At 40.1% G+C, this 26,333-nt stretch overlaps 1 protein-coding gene across 1 annotated transcript in view; it reads left to right on the plus strand.

Moving 5' to 3' along the window:
• podn (podocan) overlaps positions 1 to 26,040 on the plus strand; it is a 40,493-nt gene extending 14,453 nt beyond the window's left edge. The window contains exons 3-9 of the mRNA XM_059984327.1: positions 4,170 to 4,234; positions 8,850 to 8,959; positions 13,013 to 13,169; positions 13,261 to 13,376; positions 14,281 to 14,938; positions 17,098 to 17,246; positions 23,114 to 26,040. Of these exons, the coding sequence (XP_059840310.1) occupies positions 4,170 to 4,234; positions 8,850 to 8,959; positions 13,013 to 13,169; positions 13,261 to 13,376; positions 14,281 to 14,938; positions 17,098 to 17,246; positions 23,114 to 23,285 (1,427 nt within the window). The 3' untranslated portion in view covers positions 23,286 to 26,040. The remainder of the gene's footprint in view (positions 1 to 4,169; positions 4,235 to 8,849; positions 8,960 to 13,012; positions 13,170 to 13,260; positions 13,377 to 14,280; positions 14,939 to 17,097; positions 17,247 to 23,113) is intronic.
• Positions 26,041 to 26,333: the final 293 nt, after the last annotated feature.

Genomic DNA, 26,333 nt, shown 5'->3' on the forward strand with positions numbered 1-26,333 from the left:
ACGACCGGCAGGACCATGACAACAACCTCCAAAAATTTTTCCAAGCGGCCAAAGCTCTTAACCTTACCTATAACAGGGACAAGTGTGTGTTCAGAACCACCGGACTTGCTATCCTTGGGTGTGTTGTGGAGAACGGAGTCACTGGCCTTGACCCCTGTTGTGCCCCCTGTTGGAACTCCTTCTTCCCGACACCCTCAGAGCCCTCAAAAGGTGCCTGGGCTACTTTTCCTATTACGCCCAATGGGTCCCTCATTATGCAGACAAGGCCCGCCCCCTGGTCAAGTCCACAACATTTCCCCTCTCAGCCGAGGCCCGCACAGCCTTCAACCACATTAAAGGGGACATTGCCAAAGCAGCAATGCATGCGGTGTACGAGACCATTGATGCACCATCAATAACTCTCGGAGACGTGAGGCGAGATATAGGCTTTTATTGGCTGGAAGAAAGAACAAGCAGCAAGTGGCCACCACACAACATCCTGGAGACTTGAGGCCGGGGCTGTGCCTCCAATCACCTTTATACCGGGGTCCGTGGGAAGAGCCACGGTCAGTGGGAGGAGCCACAGGAGCAGTCAGCGGGGGGGGGGGGCGTATCCAGACAGATATATGTAGTTCACCATAACCATTCCCTTCCAAATAGAGAGTGGCGCCTCCGACTTCGCACTGGCTACTACCCTCAACCAGGTGGGAAGACCAGTGGTGTTCTTCTCCTGTACTCTTCAAGGCCCTGAAATTCGGCACTCCGCGGTGGAGAAAGAAGCCCACGCCATAGTGGAAGCTATTAGGCACTGGAGGCACTATGTCGCCAGTAAAAAGTTCACCCTGCTGACCGACCAGCACTCAGTCGTGTTCATGTTTAGCAACCAACAGCAAATCAAAAATGAAAAAATTTTGAGGTGGAGAATCAAACTCTCCACCTACAGCTGTGACATCATGCCTGGAAAGCTCAATGAGCCCTCCAATGCCCTGTTCCGGGGGACGTGTGCCAGCACGTATAACATATAACCATATAACAATCACAGCACGGAAACAGGCCATCTTGGCCCTCCTAGTCCGTGCCGAACTCTTAATCTCACCTAGTCCCACGTACCCGCACTCAGCTCATAACCCTCCACTCCTTTCCTGTCCATATACCTATCCAATTTTACCTTAAATGACACAACTGAATTGGCCTCTACTACTTCTACAGGAAGCTCATTCCACAGATCGACTGGCTATACACCCTACATGCAGATCTTTGCCACCCAGGGGTCACCCGACTTCTCCACTTCAGGATGATGACCAGAGACTGCCAAGTCTGTGCAGAGTGCAAACCACACTTCTACCGACCTGAAAAGGCACAACTAATCAAGGCCACCCGCCCCTTTGAGCAACTGAGTGTCGACTTTAAGGGCCCCCTTCCCTCCACCGACGACAATGTGTACTTTCTCAACATAATCGACGAGTACTCGCGGTTCCCCTTTGCCATCCCCTGCCCTGATACCACTGCCACATCCGTCATAAAGGCCCTGCGCCAGCTCTTCACTCTGTTCAGATATCCCTGCTATATCCACAGTGACAGAGGGTTCTCGTTTATGAGTGACGAGCTGCACCTGTACCTGCTGGCTAGGGGTATTGCAACTAGTAGGACTACAAGCTATAATCCCTTGGGGAATGGACAGGTGGAGAGGGAGAATGCCACAGTGTGGAAGGCCACACTCTTAGCCCTTATGTCAAAGGGATTGCCGGTCGCTCGCTGGCAGGGGGATCCCCCCCCACCCCCCACCGAGGCACTCCACTCCATCCGCTCCCCGTTATGCACGTCCACCAATGCCACCCCTCATGAGCGGCTCTTTTCTTTTCCCAGGAAGTCGACCACTGGGACCACCCTACCGGCTTGGCTGACGTCCCCAGGGCCAGTGCTGCTCCGGAAACATGCGAGGAGCAATAAATACTCCCTGATGGTTGAGAGGGTTCACCTACTTCATGCAAACCCTCAGTATGCCTACGTGGTCTTACCTGATGGGCGGGAGGACACAATCTCCATCCGCGACCTGGCACCTGCAGGAGCACCAGACCGCTACCCTGAACACTCCGTAGTGACTATGAACCCTGTACCCACCGATATATATACCCACAAGACACCGTGCACTCCAAGCCCTACACAGACACCTCACGACACTCCCATACTGGGCACGACGCACACGCACGAGGGATTACTGATGCCTAATGGGCTGGCACCTCAAGTCAGGCCGGAGCCAGCACAAACACCGTCGCCAGTACAATCACCACAGGTGCTACGTAGATCACAGCAATGGACTCGACCACCTGATAGACTTGACCTGTATATGTACTTGTCAGACACTTCACTCCGCGGGACTCTCTTTTTAAAAAGGAGGGCTGAATGTGGTAAACCATGTATATCTGTCTGGGTACACCCCTCTGCTGACTGGTCCTGTGGCTCCTCCCACAGACCCCTGTATAAAGGTGATTGTGTCTCTGCTCCTCCCACAGTCATCTAGCATGGACATGCTCCATTTTACTGCTATTAAGAGCCTTTCAGTATTTACTCTACTTCCAGTCTTTTGGAGTTATTGATAGTGCATCAGCTTTATTATGAGAAAATTATGGTACAGATCAGATGAAGGTTGTATCAAACAGGACCATAATGTTAATATACAGTAAATAACTTAATTATGATTATGTTAAGAAACAATGCTGAGAGAGGGAAGGATAGAAGCAGAATATTAAGGTCTTTTTATCATCCTACTGAAAAGCAATGTAGTTACAGTTTTGAAATAAATGTGTTTCTACCTATTAAATTGCCAGTGTGTAGGGAAGCAATGAGACGCCTCCATCTCCGGAGGTGTTCAGTAGCTTCCTCTCGGTTTTCAGTACTGTCAGCCATGCATTTCTCGGGTGGAGACTCAGGAATACTATTGCACTCAGATGTAGAAGGTTTCTTCATTGCCGTTTCAATAACAATTTGTTTTACCAGTCCGGGTTGTTAGCCCTGAGTGAATCCTTGTACCTGGAGGACCGGGTGGACCACTCCGAGACTTGTCTTCTACCCTTTCACCTGTTTGGCATGGGTGACCCTACCAAGAGCCAAAGCACAAAGGCAGCCAACACGGCTCTCTGAGTCACTGAGGCATGCAAACAGCAACAATGTTGTGGTCCCCTTGGAGGTTGAAATAAGTGATCCAATTCACTTTTGCAGGTTCATAGTGTTGAAATCAGGACTCAACATCCTGAGCCCCATGCTTGTTCTATGTCATTCATTTTGTTCTCAGTGTAGACTACCTTCACATAGAATGTTTGTTGCAGTCAGCATTTACGGTAGTTTTTTTTTTACTTGCGCATTCCCGGGCAGGAACCAATTGAAAGAAGCCAACTTCCACAACCACACCAAGGACTGGGCATTCCACAACAGAAATAGCAGCATGTTGTAGGGCTGGCAGAACAAGTCCCCCAGCACATCACCATACAGAGTAAGCAAAAGTACTTTAACAGACAGCTGCTCACGTCCTCTGGCATAGCTGACAACGAAAATAATTCTGAATATTTCTGAAGGTCAAAACTGAACTTCAGAAAAATTTTAAACTAGTGAAAAGATTAAAATGTTTATTTATCACTAAAAACTAAAATATTTTTATAGACAGAACTATGGATAACTTCAAACAAATAAATCAAATCTAAAATATTAACAGTTTATTCCCTCACAGCTCTTCCGCTACATTAAAATCAATAGAGGACAAATATTGGACAGCTTATTCAGCAAATTACCCAAAATAATGATGAGGAATTTCCATAACTCTGTGCTCCCAAGTTGTAATGCAGTTGGGAAATCATTCACAACTTGCTGATAACTCTTTTGGATCTTCTGTGTTTACTCACAGTTCTTAAGGTTTCCCTTGGTTACACAGGGAAATGTTGAGAGCTGTGAGGGTAACTACCAACAATTCTCTGACGCGTGTAGAAATAAAGAAAATTCTACATTTTTTATTCTGATTCTGCATATGGTTAAAAGAAAAACCCCAGTCTAATCATAACAAAGTTACAATTAAACTAGGCTTAAAATAACATGGCAAACAGTACTCTATTGCTAAAAATGGGTTTTCATTTCTGATGAATTAAACTATTCCAGTGTCAAATGTAGATGATTGAATTATCCTTCTTTGGTTTTCAAAGGTCTTCCTGATGATGCATTCCGCTCTCTTAAGAATTTGCTGTATTTGTACCTGGCAAACAATAAGGTAAAATAATTTCATTACTGCATTTGATACACGTACAAGATTACCTGGATACTGTTTAAACCAGTAGATTACAAGCTGAACAAAAGCATATTATAACATTCAACCTTCATCAGGAGCAACCCTTGCCAATGGATAAAAAATTGTGATGTAATGGTGCAGAAAGAAATGATCATCGTGTTGTATGATTGAAATAGTAGTCTCACTCTCAGATGACTGCTTAAGAATACAACCAGGATTAGAAAACTAATTGCCTCTCAATCACTATAAATATATGTTGAAAATGTTCATCAAAATTGATGCTAATCAATCATTCAACTTTAGAATTACATTTTAAACTTTCAAATGTAGCTAATTGTTATAATTTGCTCTGTTATTTGAACTTTTCCGCCATTAAATCCCCAGTGCTCTTAAAGCAAAGGAGCTGTATTTTGTAGACCTGGGCATACATGTGTACATCTGCTCTTGTTCGTGTTGTTATGGCAGCGTTGAGTTGAGGCTGGAGGATTCTACCTGGCAAGTTAAACATCAGCAGAAAAGTGAGCGCTAGATTTGTTTTCCCCTGTCAGGGTGCTCATGGAGTAGTCTGATCTGACGTCAGCATGTTCACACGTGGTGTTATAATGAGAAGGTGAAAAACTGATGGCAAACAGGAGAATAATACACTCAGTAGCCACTTCCTGATTCCAATAGAATGTTCGTGCTGCTGTGGCCTATCCACTTCAAGTTTCAACATGTGTATTCCGTACTCTGTTGCTGTGTGAATGAAGTCACCGGAGAAAATTACTGGTAGATACAAAGCAGCTTCTCTATTCGACAAAACAAGGCACAGCAGGCATCGTGTGGAGAAACTTACAGTGGGTAGGTCTGCTGGCCCAGCATGGGGCTCCATATTTTATGTGCCAAACATCAAAGGACAACTCCAGATTTACAATGTCTGGACAATGCTTTCTTTGAAACTACATACAAACTTCACACCTCCTGATTCACATCCACACCACAGACATACAAATGAATTTTAATCAGTATTGTCTGGACTGGGTTTCAAAGCTTTTAGGAGCCCTTTGTTCAGAGCTGCACTCCAAATTAAATCCACAATATATATTCAGATGTGAAGACTGGTAGCCAAAGTCAACTGTTAAATATATGTGTCCTAAACCCAAAAATCACTCTAACAACACCATCGTTGTAATGCGTGGTTATTTGAGTTACTGTCACCTTCCTGTCAGCTTGAATCTGTCTGGCCATTCTCCTATGACCTGTCTCATTAACAAGGCATTTTTGCCCACAAATCTGTCTTACACTGGCTGTTTTTCTTTGTTTTTGTACCATTCTCTTTAGAAACTTGTATGTGAAAATCCTAGGGGATCTGTCATTTCTGACGTACTCAAACAACCTAGACTGGTACCATTCTACGGTCAAAGTCACTTAGATCATGTTTCTCCCCCATTCTGCTGTTTGGTCTGAATAACAACTGAACCTCTTGGCTAAGTCTGCATGCTTTTATGCATTGAGTTGCTGCCACTTGATTGACTGATTAGATATTTGCACTAACGAGCAGGTGAACCTAATAAAGTGGCCACTGAGTGTGTATGATTAACTTTAACCCTCATAACAGGTTTTATTTGATAACAGAAGCAAAATTCGTGACAGTGCTGGAAAATAGTGCCAAAATACAGTAGATGATCAGCCATGTTTAATTTTCTTATAACATTAACAAAGTTTATAAACAACTTACTGGTAAGCAATAGTCTAATATAAAATTGGGATGAGTATATATGAGTCACTGCTACACAAATTTTATGATGCATAAGTATCTGAGGAACATGATAAAGTGACGTCTGGACAGCAATTTCTTTTCTTCAATTCATTTAACCTCAATTGAATTACTTTAGTTCCTTTAACTCAGAAGTTTTGTTTTGGTGGCTTCTTTTGAGTTGGTGGTGGAGAGGTCACTAAACAAACTGTTATCTGTTATGGACAATCGGGCACATCCTCTCCATGGCCTACTAACTAAGCAGCAGAGTAGCCTTTCAAGCAAACTCATTGAGCTCTGCTGTACCAAGGATCGTCACAGACAATCATCCTACCAGATGAAATAAGCATATACAGCACTTTATCTCTGCGCAGCAGGAGAGCACACATCATAGTGTAATAGTCTCTGCTTTATTATTTTGTACATTATTGCACATCATTGGTGCATTATGATTGTGTATGTTATTATTCTGTACTTAATTATTAGTTAATATTATTGTATTTATTATTATTTTATTATCATTGCTAAGCGTGTTTTTATATGGTGCTGCTATAGTGAAATGATTCCCCACTCTGGATCAATAAAGCATTTATTATTATTATTATTATTATTATTATTATTATTATTATTATTATGTCCCAATTAAGGTCACAAGGAGTTGTCAGGTACCTCAAAATATTTAGTTAATTGAACTAAATGCATGTATTGAATTGCCTGATGTTGTCAATCCCACTTCATTTACTTAAAAGGCATTTGCACCTAAAACCAAGGTCAGCAAGGTTTTACTGCTGTGCACTGACACATTGCCACAGAATGGTAGATATGGGTTTGTCCTCCTCCTGCTTAGCACTATGGGCCTCTTACCCCAATTTTGTTGTCACATGGATTTTTTTAATCCCATTAGCAATGGACAGAAGGTTGCATACATTTGATTCTACTGCCTATAATACAGCATTGGTAGGTTCATTCACCACTGTAAATTGCCCTTGGTGTGTTGGAAAATGTTAGAAAATGGTGGGAGGTGATAAGTATATGGGGAAAATAAAATACTAATCTTACAATAAAAGTAGCATCAGCGTAAATTGATTAGCAAGGACTCAATGGGCCAAAAGGACTGTTTTTATGCTGTATAATTCCATGACTCCTTGTCACCCAAGGGAGATGAATTGGCAGAAGGCAGAAACAGTAAAGGGAGAGGAAAAACATTGAGTGTAATCCTCTGGAAATTAAAAAATAACTTCAATATGCTGAAAGAGCTTCGGTTTCATGTCAACAACAGAACACATGGCGGACAACCAAGGAGTACAGTAGTGTTCCAAGGTAACATCATTGGAACATGAATCATTTATAACTTTTTCCAGAGAGTTCTGCTTTCCTTCATTAGCAAAGATATTTTTCCATATTCACGTTTGTCTGAGTATATGTCTACTGAAATATTTCTACGTTGATTCAGCCGACAAAAAAATCTAAATTTGCTCCTTTCGGGAGGACATCAGTTCTTTATCGATAACATTTGTGTGTCATGCAGTTTCTCTGTTTACTCATCAAGCTAAGATTACAGTAAAGCTCGGCAATCAGTTACACACAAGGTGAAGTTAGACTGGTGGAGCAAATGAGTGCTTTATTTATATTGCTGGTGTTTTTCTTGAGGAATAAAACACATCCAAGATACTCTTGTGAGACATTGGATGAAATTGCAGCCAACAATTGACAATGTTTGACATGGAGAACATAATGTTTGGACATCTTGAGGCACTCCAAGGCAGAATAATTCACTGTAAGAAAAAAAAAGTGGTTACAGAGTACTGTACACTTGAGTGCAAGTGAGTGGGAATTAATGGTGCATGTCAGTATTGGGAAGCTAAGATGACCACAAGCCTGTGGGGAAATAGTAAAGAATGATGAAATTTGACTGCTGCTGGATCAGACAACATTCATAAGTGGCTGCTGTAATTTATTTTGTAACTGTTACCTATTGAATAGATCATCTTTGTAAAAACAAATGTTGAAAATTGGCTTGAGGTCAAAGATGGGAGAGCATAGATTTGGAGACAGACATGGTGGATTGCTTTCATCACAGTCTGTCAGCACCACTAAATTCCTTTCCCTTTCCTCTAAAATATTTGGTGTCAAGTGTATGTTAACATTACAAATTAAAGGAGCAGTTTTAACTTGCCTCACTTGGTGGGAAACTCGGTGGATCTGATCTAATCTGTACCCAATTTTTATTTTTCATTGAGGGTGGAGTCAGAAGCTGGCTGCTGAGCTAATCTGATCTATTATTTCCCTACTGGGGGTGGGGGGTAATGTTTAAAAAAAAAACCCTTGGAAGGTTTACAGTGCGCTGAGATATCCAAGTGATCCCTGACCCCAGCAAGGACTTGTGCCTCAGGAAAGAAATAAAAGTTATTTTAATAATAATATGGTTATTTTAGCATATCTGTTAATCATTATGTTTAAATGGACATTTTTCATACCGAAATATTGCAGATGCAGGAAACCTGAAATAATAACTGAAGACCTTAGAAATGCTCAGCAGTCAGGCAGCATTAGTCAACATTTCAAGTCCATGACATTTGTCATTAACCTGAAATAGTAACTCTGTATCTCTCTACATCAATCTTCTTTCAGCATTTTCTCTTTTGTGGATAGTCTTTCTTTGACTTGCAAGTGGAACAAGTAATAATTCAAACTCTGCTTTCACAATGATATGCAACCATTTATTCACATGGTAGCTGTCTAGCCCATGAAGCAGGCCAGTTAACATGAAAAATAATTGTACATCTTTTAGAGTTAAGTCTGATTTATTAACTTAACCATAGAGACCAGCAATCTATTGACTGCCTATTGTATGTTTTTCAGCTAACAGTTGCTCCAAAATACCTGCCGAAAACCTTGATGAGTGCAGATCTTGCAGCTAATTACCTTACAAAGATATACCCTCTCACTTTTGGGCAAAAACCAAATCTAAGGTATGATTTGCCGAGAACCTAATGCATGCTTCACAGTATATCCCAGAGCAATGAGAAGATATCATTATCATCATAACCAGGATTCTTTCCGTCCTCCCCACTGACCCCCTTTCCAGCCCACCTGAAGCTCTTGCTTGTGTTGGGATCTATTGGCCTTTGCTTAACGGTTCATACTTTTAAGTCAAGTGTACTGTGTGATACTGTCCACTCTTCACTGACATAATTTGTTGGTGCAGTTTACCATATAAATCCCAGTCAAGGAATACATTTTGTTATAATTGCAATAAATGCTGTCTTTAAGCTGGTTCCACCCTAGAAATACCTGTTGCATTTCTTAATGTGAACAACACGCACAAAATGCTGGAGGAACTCATCAGGCCAGGCAGCATCTATGGAAAAAAAAGCACAGTAGACCTTTTGGTGCGAAGCCCTTCGGCAGGACAGGAGAAAAAGGAAGCTGAGGATTAGTCTTGAAAGGTGGGGGGAGGGGGAGAGAAATGCCAGGTGATAGGTGAAGCTTGGAGAGGGAGGGATGAAGCAGAGAGCTAGGAAGTTGGTTGGTGAAAGAGGCAGAAGGTCATGGAAGAAAGAAAAATGGTGGCGGGGGGTAGTAAGGAGCATGGTGGGAGGGAATGGGCAGGCAAGGAAATAACATGAGAGAAGGGACAAGGGCATGGGAAATGGTGAAGGGTGGGGAGAGGCATTACTGGAAGCTTGAGAAAACAATGTTCTTGCCATCAGGTTGGAGGCTACCCAAATGGAACATAAGGTATTGTTTGGATAGCCTCCAACCTGATGGCATGAACATTGTTTACTCAAACTTCCAGTCATGCCTCCCGCCCACCCTTCACCATTTCCCATCCCCTTGTCCCTCTCTCATGTTATCTCCTTGCCTGCCCATCGCCTCCCTCTGGTGCTCCACTCACCCCCCATCCCCTTTTATTTTCTTCCATGGCTTCTGTCTCCTTCACCAATCAACTTCTTAGCTCTCTGCTTCACCCCTCCCCCTCCAAGTTTCACCTCTCACCTGACATTTTTCTCTCTCCTCCCCCTACCTTTCAAATCTACTCCTCAGCTTTTTTTCTCCAGTCCTGTTGAAGGGTTTCACCCCAAAACATCAACTGTGCTTTTTCCCATAGATGCTGCCTGGCCTGCTGAGTTCCTGCAGCATTTTGTGTGTGTTGTTCGGATTTCCAGCATCTGCAGATTTTCTCTTGCTTGCATTTCTTAATGTGTTTCTCTCAGTATTTAGCAATTATTTCCAGTCAGTTAAAATACATAGTATTAGACCTATGTTGATTATCATAGGAATGTTATATGATAATATCTACTAATAGTTACTATCAATTTGTTCGAGGTTACAAATAGAAAGGTCCCAGTGCTTAAGCTGTACCATGTTTCAACAAGCAACACTAATTAGTGGTCCAAGGTTTTTAATCTAAACTATATCGTTTTGTGAGGAAGTACTCAATGCAGTTGAGATCTTTCCCAAAGGTTAGAATCAGTTCTCTTTGGTCTTCTAGCAGCTGCTTGGCCGCAGCTTAAGTCAGGACCAGTAAAGGTAATAAAAGGAGGAAAATCTAGCTTTGATAATGCTTTCTGTCATTTGTTCATTGTTTTATTTCTGTTTCTTGGATATCTATGAAGAGTAAGAATTTCAGGTTGTATACTGTATTCATTCTCTGATATTAAATTGAACCAATGGTAGTATACAAATGACGTGAAGCCTACTAGTTGTATTGTAGCATGGAGTGTATTATCAGGAGCCCCATCAAGAGTGTCCTGACCAGCTGCATCACTGTCTGGTACGGGAATTGCAAGGCATCTGACTGCAAGTCCCTACAAACGATTACAAGGACTGCTTCGGGGATCATGAGGCATCTCTCTTCCACCCATTAGAGATATTTATCAGGATCACTGTATACACAGGGCCCTTAGCATTGTCAATAATCCCTCCCATCTGTCCAACAATCTCTTTAACTCCCCCCCCCCCCCCAACCCCGGCCATCGGGCACTAGGTGCCGGTAGCATTAGGACAAGAACTGTTAGGATGGAAAGCAGCTTCTTTCCCCGTGCCGTAAGACTACTGAACTCCCTGCCACCGCTTAGGTCTCATAACGTATGAAGCATCAAAGAGTGTTACAATGTTGTGCTGCATGTGCACCTTATTATTTGCTAATTAATTTGTGGTAATATTACTTCGTGCTATGTGTGTGATTTATATGTATCGTGATGCCCACCTTGATCCAGAAAAAAGTTGTTTTGTTTTGTGGTTTTTCTGTGTATGAACTTGAACTTGAAGGCTACCTCAGCTAGGATGGCTTGTTGAGATGAGATGTGCGTTTAATCTCAGTTCAGATAAAACTCAACAATTGCTGCCACCTTGGTCCCTCCTGATCCTGTACTAAATCATCATTCAGCGATGCCTCCTCTTTTGGAGGGCACAGTTCAACATCATTCTACAGCCTTGTCATCAGTTATTCTGGCCTAAATCAGTGTCCAAGTTTGTACAGCATAAATATCAGTATGAGGATGACTGAGACCTTGCATTTATATCCATCTTTCACAACTCCAAAACAGTTTTCAGCTGTTAAGCTGTGTTTTTGTAATACTGTAGGAGCCAATTTATGAATGGCAAGCTCTCACAGAGAGCTCTGTGAAAATTATGAGGTAATTTATATGTTACTATTGTTGAATGAATGAAAGATATTCGTCAGGACACTAGGGATGATCCTCTAACTATGAGGTCTTCTACAAATAGCTTCTTGTTTCATCCCTAGAAAGCAGATTCAAAAATATAGCACTCCCACAGTACTGCAGTACCTGTCTAAACCATTGTGTTCATGTCTCTGAAGAGGACTTTTGGCCAGCAGCCTACTGACATGAGAGCACTACCAACTGATCCAAAGCTGAGAGATGAATGGATATACTCAGGAGAGGACGAAACAAGCTACAAAAATAAAACAATGAAAACTTCACCCCAATATTAGTCATTTTGTTAATATTAAAACTGAATCAATATTAGAATACTCTTGGCTGCTGGAAAACAACAATTCAAAAGCTGTTGATAAGTTGTAAATAATTTGGGGACATACAGAAAGCACCCTGTGTAAACGCAATGTATTTCAGAATCAGAAACAGGGTTTATTATCACCGGCATATGTCGTGAAATTTGTTAATGACACACCTTCGTAACTGCCTCTGTGGATAACCACTAAATTTGAAACAATACAAAAAGTTCATTGTATCTGGTTTATGAAACTAAATCCTGGGGTCTATGTACAAATCTTGTGATTTTAGACTATGCACAAGTTGAGATGGCTTCATGCAGTTATGGAGCACCTTGCTGAGACAATACCTAGAGTATTATATACAGCTTTGATCTTCATATCTAAAAAAAATGTTTTTCACAGATGAATGCACCCGACTGGCTTCAGGCATGGTGGGTTGCTCTGTGAGCAGAGATTGAGTAGTATAAACTTGTATTTTCTGGACTTTAAAAAGATTTGGAGGAAGTTTCAATAAAACTTATGAAATTCTTTACATGGCTGAATGCAGAATGAATGGTTTCCCTTCCCTAGACCCAGGGTAATAATTTCAGAATAAACAGTAGGCCGTGTCGGACTGAGATCAAGAAAATGTTCTTCATCAGCAGGTAATGAGTATTTAGAATTCTCCACACTGGGTGTCTACGGGGCTGAGTTATTGAGTTCAATCAGAACAGAGACTGATAGATTTCTTGGCATTGAAGAAATCAAAAAGTACAGAGAGAGTGCAGGAAATGCCATTGAGGTAGAAGCCCAGCCATAATCTCAGCAAGTGGCAGAGCAGCCTCACTCTTACTCCAAATCCTTTATATATATATATATATAGATTGTGTGAAAGAGAGACATTTGATGCATGTTTAAATTAGTTTGGTTCAAATTGGGCTTAGTCTTTAAATATATTTGAGAGATTCTGAATAATCAGCTTTTCTCTTTGAGTTGTTATCATGAGTTGTTATATTGATGACATTTTACAAAATTATTTTTTTTTAATTCTCAATTCCAATAGGTCTATCTATCTCCATAACAATAAACTGACAGATGCAGGATTACCTGATCATATGTTCAATGGATCTGATGGTGTTGGAATATTAATCATGTCCAGTAATTTCCTGAAGTACGTTCCCAAGAATTTGCCAAAAGGGCTGTTCAGATTACATTTAAAAGTATGTACAGTCATTTTAAAAATAACTCGCTGTTATTCTGTTTAATATAATTTTACCTAATTGCACTCTTTTTATCTTTAAATATTTACAGAACAACAAACTGGAAAAGATTCCAAAGGGAGCTTTTGATCATCTTTTGAATCTCCGTGAACTATACCTTCACAATAATTACATAACCAATGAAGGAATGGACAATGAAACATTTTGGTAAGTTTTGCATGTTAAGCAGACTCTGGTTATAATCTTCTGTTGATTCTACTCCATAAAGTGTCAAGCATGCACTTTGGAAAAAATCTACAAAAGTTTTTTGAAATTCTTGATGCTGCTTGATATATTACTTTACAAATTCCTGCTTTGTTCCTGCAAATCTACACATCTGCTCTTTTTAATCAAATTGCTATTGTTTCCCAACTGACTCTTTAATTGAAAATGTACAGTATATTGTTGCAGTATTTTCCATTTTATTACATGTTTACTGACTTAACATGATTCCCACATGAAAATGTTGTTTCATATTGACTGACCTTGTGAACTGAGTTGTGAACAGCAAATGAAAGGCCAAAAGTACAGTATGTTCTATGCAGGTTTGCAAGCAGGAAGGGATTGTTGTTTTCAGAAAGTGCACTCCCAAAAATATGACTCAAACTTCATTCTTACTTTTCCATCAATTTAGGAGGTTTGTAGAATTTCAATAGCTGCCAAGATTGAGTGTAATGAGGCCACGGAGAGATTTGAAAAGAAAGATGGTGATTGTCAAACTGAGTGATATACTAGACACTAATGTAACATTGAGTGAATACATTGTGATGTGAGTGCAGACCTTTACTAGTCCAGTGTTATAGCCACTAGCTATCTGATCCTCAATATGAAGTATTCATAGATCATCAGTCATCCAAAATGATCTCCCTTATTGTTCCTCATCCAGACTAATTCTGTGTGCTTCCTAAGTCAAGCTTACATACCAGGTGGAAAGTATGCAGAATAAAATGACATGCCGCATTGCAGCTAAGTTGCATCTGAAACCATCCTAGGACAATCCCCTTTCCACTAGTACACAAATATCTGTAGCATGTATATGATTGTACCTTACCTAAGTTCTTGTTGATTTAAGGAAACTGTCAAGCTTGGAATACCTGGATTTGTCGAGCAACAATCTGACTCAAATACCACGAGGGTTACCTCGAAATATTATCCTTCTACACTTGGAGAAAAATGCCATTAAGTCAGTACCTGCTAACTGGCTGACACAGATAAAAAATCTTGAATACCTCTTGCTTCATAATAACAAGATAAGAGCAAAAGCAATTCACCCTCTTGCATTCAAGGGGCTTAAAAAGCTCCATACCTTTCACCTCTACAATAATTTGCTTGAAAGAATCCCAAGTGGCTTACCGCGAAGGGTGAAGACGTTAATGCTCCTCCACAATCAGATCTCAGAAATTTCCAGAAATGATTTTGCTTACACATATTTTTTGACAGAACTTAATTTGAGTTACAACAAACTAACAAGTCCAAAAATCCACCCTGAAGCATTCCGGAAAATGAGACTGCTTGAATCGTTGGATTTTTCTGGAAATAACCTGAATGTAGTGCCCAGTGGCCTGCCGAAGAATTTGCACATATTGAAGCTAAAGGAAAATGAAATCAGCTCAATTCCTGAAGGCTCACTCTCAGGAATGACAAAACTTAAGGAGCTCTTCCTAAGTAATAACAAACTTAAACTGAACTCGGTCTATTCAGGAGCATGGAAACAACTGCCTGCACTCCAGGTAAAGAAATATAATTATCATCTAAGCTGAGAGAAGGGTAATAAATCTTTGCAAGGCTGTGGAAGAGGTTTCATAGACTAACTCCAGAAAAGTGAGACTTCAGCTACAAGTTTAAGTTGGAGAAGCTATTCTTGTCCTCACTAAAGACTTGAGAAAAGTGAGCAAAATTATGAAGCATTTATATAATGTTTACAAAAAATATTTTCATTAGCTGATCGTACAAGGACAAGGAGAAACAGTTCTAAAGTTTTGAAGTTAACCAAAGTCTTTTTCAGAGGCAAGTGAAACTAACTGCCTGTGAGGGGGTAGGGCTGGAAACGAAATTCCGATCGGAAGTGGATATGTTTTTCTCCTCCTTTAGTTGTTGGATGGTTAGGATTGGTGCCCAAACAATGCTGATGATATCGGTTTACTTGAAAAACAAATAAATTACAGATACAGGAATCCTGAAGAGATAACAGAATGTGATTGGGATACTCAGCTGGTTAGGCAGCATCTGTGGAGAAAAAGCAGTGTTTAAGTTTCAGGTCAATGACCTTTACCAGAACTTGAAAAGATGGGGGGGGGGGGAGAATAAATAAGCTTAAGCTTAAACTGTGTAAAGGTAGAACAGTGGAGAGGGCAAAGGGAACATCTGTGAGATGGGTTGGAGATCAAGATATGCAGATAACACATTAGTTTTTGGTAACTCAAGAACAAAATGAAAATTAATTATAACTAATCAACTTCTTGAGTATTGGTGTTATTACATCTATCAAGTATGTATTATGAATGGGTAAGAAAGTAGTTTTGCAGTTGTAAATCAGAGTTTTCTGTTGCAATATGATTAAGCAGAAATAAGAATAGAAATGCTGGAAATATTCAGATGGAGAGCAACTGTGGAGAGACAATAGTTAATGTTTCAGTTTGATGATCTTTCAACAAAAAATATTTGGATAGGTTTTTACTTAGTAGGGGAATGAAGGGTTATTGGAAAAAAGCAGGTAGAGGGAGCTGAGTTTACAGACAGATCAGCCATGATCTTACTGAATGGGGGGTCAGGTTCGATGGGCCAGATGGCCTACTCCTGCTCCTATTTCTTATAGTCTTATGTAACTGAAAAAAAGTTAGAAATCAAACATATTTTATGTTGCTGAAAAAAGGGACATTTGGATGTGGAATAACAGGATTCATTCAGGCTTTCAAACTTGTACAGTGGGAATTTCAAAATAGATTGGACTCCGTTTAATGAACTTGCTAGTTTAGATGATGCAAGCCTGTAATTTCTATCAGTGTGTGTTATAAACATCCTATATTGGCCATGATGATGGTTTGCAAATTAGAATTATCTGTAGAAAATGTGAAAAATATCAAACATGGTAGCATACTGGTGCATTAATCAACTGTGATGTCTCACTGCTCAGGAGGCCTGGCTTCCATCCTGGCCTTCTGTGTGCAGTTTGCACACTTTCCTTGTGACCATTCTGATCTTTTCTTGTGCCCTAAAACAAACAGAGTAGTGGGTATTTAATAGGTGAGTGAGAGACAATAGATTAATGGGAAATGAGTGCAGCAATGAAATTAATGGAAGTTCTCTATGATCCACAGTCTGAATGGCATCCTTCAACAGTGTGAAAGTACACAAGAATATAAAGAGGTCAGGCAGAATCTGTGAAGAGAGAAACAGTATTTTAGGTTGATGATCTCTGATCAGAACTGAAGATTGCGACAAAGTCATTGATTTGAAATGGTAATATGTTTCTCTCTACATGGATGCTTTCTGATCTGCTGAGTATTTCTAATATTTTTAGTTCTTCAGAATTCCAGCATCTGATAATAATTTAAAATTAATGAGAGGATTTTTTATCGTGGTAATAGGCTTATGAAGAAATGGTAAAACTGTCAACTTTACTGATTCAAATGTCAGTCAAAAGAGTTTCAGGGCAGAGAAGGGACTGAAGAATGGGATGAAGAAGATTTTCAGGGGATTTATGATCTTAAAGGAGATTTAATTGCAAATTTTAGCACCATCTGCTGCACAATAGACCTTCAATTCAGTTAGCTAAAGTAAAACACTAGCAAAGCATCTGAAGACAATTAAAATAATCTGCATTTTGCTAATATCTAGGATACAGAACATATTTCAATGTCCGTTTACATTTCTTGTATTCTATCTTCAGCTTTTGGATTTATCAGGCAATCAGCTTTCCCATATTCCTACTGATCTGCCAGAGTCTCTTCAGTATGTTTACCTTCAGAACAATCAAATTTCTGTCATTCCAGAGAATGCCTTTGAATCCACGCCTAACATCAAAGGGATTTTTCTTAGGTAAGTTGATTTTAAATAGCACAAAATTTGAAATTGCTGATTGTCAGAGGAAAAAGTCATTTTTGTTTTCAAAGTTTAATAAAGGGAAAAAGCAAGTTAGAGATTAATTACTTACACCTCTTAAAACAATGTTTAATCCATTTTGAAAGCTATGTGCACTATTATATGTTTTAATATATTCTAGATGTAAGTTGCACTGAGGAAGAAAGTGAGAAAGGTTGAAAGATCCGTCATGTTGAGGCAAGTGGCTCTTCCACATGCCTCCTTGCCTATGATATTTCTTGTCATATCTTTGTTCAAAGATAAATATATCCATGCTATAGCAGAGGTCCTGAATTATGTATAAAAAATACATAGGAAATAAGCAGGAAGATAGAAGGATTTGTGGTGCAGCAGAGCTGTGGTTTGAGACGACCAATGAAAATCCTCTTAATTAATGACTATACAACCAGCAAGTTAATGGATTTCCAAGGAAGGAAATTGAACTGCTGATTATTTTACCTAACTTTGGGGAATTGTGGATCTTTACATGTGTTTTCCAAACCTTTATCAAAAGTATATTCAATTCATTTTCTCCTTTGAGTCTGGAGCAGTTTAGTTAGGCAGTTTGAATCCAGGGATACAGTGTGTCTGAACCTAAAATACAAAGTTCAATATTAACTCATATTCTCAATTAGAGAAATCAGCCATGATCTTTCTGAATGGCAGAGCAGACTGGATGAGCCATATTGCCTACTCCTACTCCCAATTCTTATGGGAACTGGAAATCTGAAAATATATACAGAATATGTACATTTTTAGCACAGACAGTTCCTGGGTTTACCATGATGTAATGCATGTATATTAGATAAGTTGCAGACATTTCCAACATTTTCCAGTTTATCATCTTGTGTCAAAAATGCAGCTGTGGTATTGAGTGCATATTTGGGATTTTGTCATGGTATCGATTGTAGGACTATTGCCTTTAGTTAATGAAGTTATGGATCCAAGCAGACCTTTCTCTTCACAGCCACACGTGCCTGCAGGGGGTTTTTATCTGTAGCTTGCCCTCCCTTAAAATACCTACATAATCACCTTCAGAAAGAGTTAGTGCACTGCAAAACAAGATGTGAATTGAGCATGGCATGCTTAGAAAATGCTGCACTACCAAAGGTGCCACATTTACTTTTTCATGTGGATGTAAGTATTCTTATTGAGCACAAATGGTTGCCAGGGAAGTTGACTTACTATCATTTATTAATCAATCAATCACTATCATTAACAGATATTCGGGTGACAACACATGAAGCTAGACCTTAGCTGAGATTTGGCATCTCTCAGTGTAAGCACTGCTAAGTTTTGGGATTCCTGTGGAAACTCCAAGAATCCAAGATCGTGTTTCCCAGCTCCACTAGTTATTACAGTATTGCTTCCCCATTAGACTCTCAAACAAATGGAAGAAGAGGATCTGGTTGGGGTATTTGCTCAGTTAATATTCATGGTTCTAGTCAATTGTTGATGATTCTATGACTCCAAGTTGGGGTGGTGGAGGGCAGAAAGGGATAAATGAAGTAAGTTTCCTGTTTCTAAATTAGAACATGGAACACTACAGCCCAGTACAGTCCCTTTGGTCCACAGTGTTGTGCTGACCTTTTAACCTACGTGAAGAGCAATCTAAGTCTTCCTTACTACGTGGCTTTCCATTTGTCTATCATCCATGTGCCTGTCCAGAAGTTTCTTAAATGCCTTAGCCTCCACCCCTGACAGGGTGTTCCATGCACTCACCACTCTCTGTGTAAAAAGATTTAACACTGACATCCCCCCAACCCACCCATACTTTCCTCCCATCACCTTAAAATTATGCCCCCTGGTATTAGCCATTTCCACCCAGTGAAAGGATCTTTGGCAAGCTACTTGATCTGCATCTCTTATCTTGTACACCTCACATCCTCCTTCACTCAAAAGAGAAAAGCCCTAGGCTCGCTCAGCTTATCCTCGTAAGACATGCTGTCTAATCCAGCCAGCGTCCTGGTAAATCTCCTCTGCACCCTCTCTGAAGCTTTCCGCATCTTTCCAATAATGAAGTAACCAAAACTGAATACAATATTCATTAGAATCAGTTTTAATATCACTTCCATATATTTGTTGTTTTGTGGCAGCAGTAGATTGCAATAAAAACTATAAATAAGTATAATAAATATATATAAAAAAAGAAAGTTAAATTCATGGTGCAAAAAGAGAGGGAAAAATATTGAGGTAGTATTCATGGGTCATTTTCCATTCAGAAATCCGATGGAGGGGAAGAAGCTGTTCCTGAAAAGTTGAGTGTGTATCTTCACGCACCTATACCTCCTCTTTTTTTTAGTAGCAATGAGAAGACCTGTCCTGGGTGATGGGCATTCTTAATGATGGATGCTGCCTTCTGAAGCTGTCTTGGATGATGTGGAGTCTAGTACCCATGATAAACTGGCTGAGTTTACAACTTTCTGAAGCTTTGTCCGATCCTGGGTAGTGGTCCCTCATACTGCACAGCGATTCATCATTAAGAATGCTCTCCAGGTACATCTGTAGAAATTTGCGAGTTTCTTTGGTGACATACCAACTCTCCTCCAACAGCTAATGAAATATTTCTGCTGTTGTGCCTCCTTAGTAATTGTATCAATATACTGGGCCCAGGATAGATCTTGAAAGATATTGGCACCCAGGAACTTGAAACTGCTCACCCCTTCTACTTCATGTTCCTTGATGAGCACTGGTGTGTGTTCCCTTAACTTCCCCTTCTTGGTCCACAATCAATTCCCTTCATCTTACTGATGTTGAATGCAAGATTGTCGCCGCGACACCACTCATTCAGTTGATCTTTCTCACACCTGTACTCCTCATCATCTGAAGTTCTGCCAACAATAGTTGTGTTGGCGGCAAATTAATAGATGATGTTTGAGCTGTGCCTAGCCTCACAATCGTGTGTGTAAAGAGAGTAGAGCAGTGGGCTAAACACACATCCTTGAGGTGCACCACTGTTGATTGTCAGTGAAGAGGAGATGTTATTTCCAATCCACTCAGACTGTGGTCTCCTAGTGAGGAAATCAAGGACCCAGTTGCAGATGGAAGCACAGAGGCTCAGGGTTTGGAGCTTGTTGATTAGAACTGGGGATATGACTGTATTGAAGGCTGAACTGTAGTCAATAAACAGCAGCCTGATGAAGGTATTACTATTGTCTAGATGATCCAAGGCCAATTGGAGGGCTAGTGAGACCTGTTGTGGTTATACGCAAATTCTAGCTTAGACAGGAGTTGATTGTAGCCATGACCAACCACTCAAAGCTACTGGGTAGTAATCATTGAGACAGCTCATCCTGCTCTTCTTGGGCACTGGTCTGATTGTCACCCTTTTGAAGCAGCTGAGAGAGATTGAAGATGTCCTTGATCACTCCCACCAGTTGGTTAGCGCAAGTTTTCAGAGCTTTACCAGGTACACCATCAGGGCCTGATGCCTTGTGAAAGTTCACTCTCTTGAAAGATGTTATGACGTCGGCCTCCAGAACAGAAGTCACAGGATCTGCAGATGCTGTAAGGATTCACACAAGTGTAGTTTATTCTCCTTTTCAAGACGTGCATAAAACACACTGAGCTCATCTGGGAGTAAAGCATCAGAGCCATTCATGATGCTAGGTTTTGCTTTGTTGGAAGTAATGAACTGCAAACCCTACCAGAGCGAATGTGCATCCAATTCCATCTCTAATCTCAAACAGAACTGCTTTTTTTACCTTTAAAGCAATCTTCCATATGTCATACCTGGACTTCTTTTATAGTTTGGATCACCAATCTTGAATGCCAATGATCTAGCCTTCAGTAGACTATGAATGTCCTGGAACTTTGGTTTGGAAATGGTTTTGAAGGCAAACATTCATCCACACAGGTCCAAGTGTAGTCTAACCAGGGTTTTATAAAGCTGCAACACCACCTCGCAGCTCTTGAACTCAGACTCTTGACTAATGAAGCAAACACCTTCTTCATTGCCTATCAACTTGCACAGCAACTTTGAGGGATCTATAGATATGGGCCCCATGACCCCTCTGTTCCTCCGTACTGCTAAGAATCCTGCCAGTAACCCTGTATGCTACTTTCAAATGCAGCCTTCCAAACTGAATTACTTCAATGTTCAAATTTCAAGGTAAATTTATTATCAAAGTAGATCTGTGTCACCATATACAGCCCTCAGATCCATTTTCTTGCAGGCAATCACAGTAAATCCAAAAACACAATAGAATAAATAAAAGACTGCACCAGACAGGATGGACAAACAACCAATATGCAAAAAAAGAAAATAAATTGAACAAACACAAAAGAAAGATAAAACAATAAATAGTCAATATTGAGAACATGAGATGAAGAGTACTTGGAAGTGCTCTTAGGTTGTGGGAACAGTTCAACGATAGGACGAGTAAAGTTGAATGAAGTTACCCCTTCTGGTTCAAGAGCCTGATGGTCGAGGGGTAATAACTGTTCTTGAACCTGGTGATGTGAGTCCTGAGGCTCCTGTACCTTCTTACTGATGACAGCGGTGAGAAAAGAGCACGATCTGGATAATAGGGATCTTTGATTATGGATGCTGCTTTCCTGCAACAACACTCTCTTTAGATGTGCTCAGTGGTGAGGAGGGCTTTACCCGTGACAGATTGTGCTGTATCCAATGTTTTTTTTTATTGGCTTTTTCATACAAGGGCATTGGTGTTTTCATTCTAGGATGTGATGCAGCTGATCAACATACTCTCCACCACACTTTAATAGAAGTTTGTTAAAACTTCACAGGACATGCCAAATCTTCACAAACTTTTAAGAAGGTAGAAGTGCTGCAGTGCTTTGTTCATAATGGCACTTACATGCTAGAAAGACCGACCCTTGGAAATAATTACACCAAGGAATTTAAAGTTGTTGATCCTCTACATCTCTGATCATCCAATGAGGACTGGCACAGGGACCTTTGGTTTCCTTCTCCTGAAGTCAGTAATCATCTCCTTGGTCTTGCTGACATTGAGTTAGAGGTTGTTGTCATGACACCACTCAGCCAGATTTTCAATCTCCCTCTATATGCTGATTTATCACCACCTTTAATTTGGCCAATGAAAGTGAACTTAATCAGCAAACTTAAACATGACATTGGAGCTGTGCTTAGCCTCACAGTCATAAGTATAAAACAAGTAGAACAGGGGGCTAAGTACACAGCCTTGTGGTGTCCCTGTGCAGATGGAGATCATGGAGGAGATGCTGTTGCAAATCCAAATTGACTGGGGTCTGCAAGTGAGGAAATAGAGGATCAAATTGCACAAAGAGGTATTGAGGTCTAGGTCTTGAAGCTTATTGATTAGTTTTGAGAGGATGATAGTACTGAATGCTGAGCTGTAGTCAATGAAGAGCATCCTGATATATGCATATTCACTGTCTAGATGTTCCAAGGTTGCTTGAAGGATCAATGAAATGGCATTTGCTGTTGACCTGTTGTGACAGTAGGCAAATTGAGTGGATCCAAGTCACTCTTCAGGCAGGAGTTGATATGTTTCATCACCATTTCTCAGCCCAGCTCAGCATCCTACTAATGTCCTGTTGTAAGCTACAACAACCTTCTACACTATCCACAACACTACCAACCTATGTGCTAACTGCAAGCGTACTGGCCACCCTTCCACTTTCTCATCCAAATCACTTATAAAATTAAATTATTCATTTTGTTTGTCTCATTAGTGTTCAAACTAGTTGTTCTAAATCCAAGCAACAATATTGTACTTTAAAATTTTGATTTGGATAGATTTTAGAGCCGTTAAAGATTCTGTACAAGTGCGAATTTTTTCTCACGTTCATAATTTGAACCCAACTTTTTCCTTTCACAGGGACAATAGTCTCACAACAACTAGAGTGAAAGTATTTGAAAAGCTGAAGTTCTTACAAGTACTGGATATGGGCCCCTACACAGAGTCCACTTCCACATCCACAAAGGAAAATGGCACCTCAGAAGACAATTCAGAGAATGATTCTGACCAAGCTATTCAGAATGACAAGTAATCACCCACGAACAATAATCAAGACATTTAGCATTGTATTTTCCATATACAAAGGTTGTGTATGTGTAATCTAGCCATTATTACCTCTCTTCCTACAACTTTAAGCTCATTCCAGTCTACGTACCCAGTGATGCCTTAGCTCCCAGTTGTTTTTCACCTCTTTTTCTACTCACTCATTTCATTCAACTACATCTTTGGTATTATCTCATTCCAGATCAAGTATTCAATTTCACCTCCCCAGCCTCACTCTTGCTGTTGTTATCATCCTGAAAAATAATTGAGACATTAAGCATTCTGTTTTCATGCACAAATGTTGTGTACGTCTGCCATCCAAATCTGTGTACCCTTTTATCACCCTTAAAAAAGTCTTCTTAATTTACAGATTTCTAATCCTCTAGTTGTTCTTCACTACCAGTGTTGTTTTACGTCCATAGTGTCTCTGCTCCTTACCCAATGATCCCAAATCCAGTTTATTTGCTGCCAAACTATGATAATTAAAGAGTCAAGTATATATTTCTCCTTATGTCCACAGCCTCCTAGGTCTTTCTAACATTATCAACAATATTGACATTTAATCTTCCCAAAATATTCTAATATACTCTCTGCTACAGGGATGACGTCTCATGAACTTCTCTCAATATTGGTATTATCTGTGTACAATGCCACCTCCTCCTCTGTTCAGCTAATCACTTCTGGGTCTGCCTTTCATTCATGACTATAGCATTACTAAAATTTAAGAACAAAGTTTGTTTCCATAATCTGTTTCTGCCTCTTCTATTTCTGAACCAAGGGTGATTGCTTTTGGTTTTGAAATTGCCTGTGAGATATTATTTGGGCCAAAGCTTCCCCTAGCTGAGGCTCTCGTGCCCCCATGTCTCTGGCTTCCGTTCCCTCACCCTCTTTATCAATATCTCAAAATAAATCAAATGTGAAAAATTGCCATTCCATTTAGTCCTGAAATAAAAAGAGAAAATTCTGGAAAGAGTCAACAAGCATGTAAACATCGGTGGAGAGAGAAACAGAGATAATGTTTCAGAATTCAACAGAAATTTAACATTTTCCATTTAACAGAAATGAGGAAATTTAGAAACCATGATTTGGACTGCAACAAAGGGAGCGGAATGCAGAGAACAAAGGGGATATGTGCATTCGAGACCAAGGGAAACAGAGTGACTCAAAAGTAGTGATGAAACTGGCTAAGAGATTGGGTGAAAGGATGATCCAAGTGAAGAAGGATGTAGAGGAGATGGATGAAGCAAAGGCAACAGACAAAACAGAGATTGGTTTTCACCACTGTAAGAAAAGAAATGTATGCCCAGTGGACAACCTCTAAAGATTTGTAAACCTATTACTGCTGCAGGTTGATGACCCTTTCATCAGAACTGGTCAGCTCTGATGCAAACTAAAAGAGCTGGCGATTGCAAATGGTGAAATTCTACTTGATACCTACAGGCTGCAGCTGCCTTGTTGGAATGCTGATCCTCGAGACATCAGGGTTGAGGTACAATGGAATGGAAAATTAGAGTAACTAAGAACTAAAAGCTCAACATGTTTTTCTCTCCACAGATACTACCTGACCTCTGTGTATCTTCAATATTTTGTTTTTATTTCAGGCTTGCAACACCTGTCCCTCCTTCACCACTGATTCTCTGAAATCTTTGTAACAATTCTAATCTCAGTTTCCATCTGTAGCGTTCTGTTGGCAAAATCCTGATACGTGCCTAAATTATTTCTTACATTTGCCTCCCCTCCCTCCCCTACTGTAGCTGGATTTCCCATCTGTTCTCCACAAGATTTATGAGATCAAATACAGTCCATGTTTTTACCAAGATTAGGTCTCGATCCCCCATCATCTGCTGCCTCCAAGCTTACAAAACGTCTGTGTCCTAAATATTCTTAAGGATTTCCCATCATCATATTCTTCCTGCCATCTGTTTTAATCCAGTGCATAACTACACAACTGAAATACCTGCTCTCTCCTCAATATTTACAACTTTATTGCACCACAGAGGTTGCTGAATGTTTATACCAAGCTGTTTTGCCTGCCTTCCTCCCCCCTTCAATCTCACCATCACTTTCTAGTCTCACCACTTTACTTCCCTTTTGTCATGTTCACATCCACAATTCTTTCCTTCATCAGTGTAAGATACTGAGACACCTTTTGTAATAAAAATATGGTTTAAAATATGGTTTGTTTGCAGGGGAAGACAATGGTGTTTGTCAGAAGATAATGGCTGAATTGCTGTTACTGTACTTTTATAAATAAACCAGCTGATTGTGTTTATATCCATGTTAATTAGAATAATCTAACAGTTATATATCTTAATTCTAAATTTCAAAGGTTAAACTTCTTTTATTGAATGCACCTATCCTTTGAAGGATTGTTCTACAATCATGAACGCTGCAGCTTAAAGGAATCCATCCAGTCCACTGTTCCTGTGATGAGGAGACATTCTTAATTTACTCTGACTGTTGATATAGATCAGGGGATTCCAACCCCTTCATGCCATGGACCAATACAAGTACACAAGGGGTCTGTGGACCCCAGGTTGGGATCTCTTGATATAGATAATACCTATCACATGAGAATATTACAAGCATTTAATTTTGACGATAAAATTTATTGTTTCTAATTAGATTTTAACTGGGTGCATTTAGCCTGGACGTTGATTTTCAATAGGACTGGTTGAGTATTTTACGGTCTTGGTGACATGTTAGAAATGTTATTATGTGTGTACATCATTTATTAAAAGATAATATACTCACCATAGTCTCCATGGATCAATAGAACTTATGGCTGTTAAGTTTCTTGGGTATGTGGGAGACTGAAGAGATTCCATTTGCAGGAATCTTGAGCAACACACAAATGGAACTCAGTAAGTCAGGCAACATCAGTGGAGGATTAATGTTTCAGGTCAAGAACCTTAATCTGGAATGAAAGATGATGGCAGGGGGGACAGTATAAAAATGTATAGAGTGAAAACTGGAGCAAGAGCTAACAGGGTGCTGGGTGGATCAAGGTGAGGAGAGATGATAGGCTGAAAGGGGA

The sequence above is a fragment of the Hypanus sabinus genome, chromosome 11 (genome assembly GCF_030144855.1).
Source record: "Hypanus sabinus isolate sHypSab1 chromosome 11, sHypSab1.hap1, whole genome shotgun sequence".
NCBI classification, from domain to species: domain Eukaryota; kingdom Metazoa; phylum Chordata; class Chondrichthyes; order Myliobatiformes; family Dasyatidae; genus Hypanus; species Hypanus sabinus.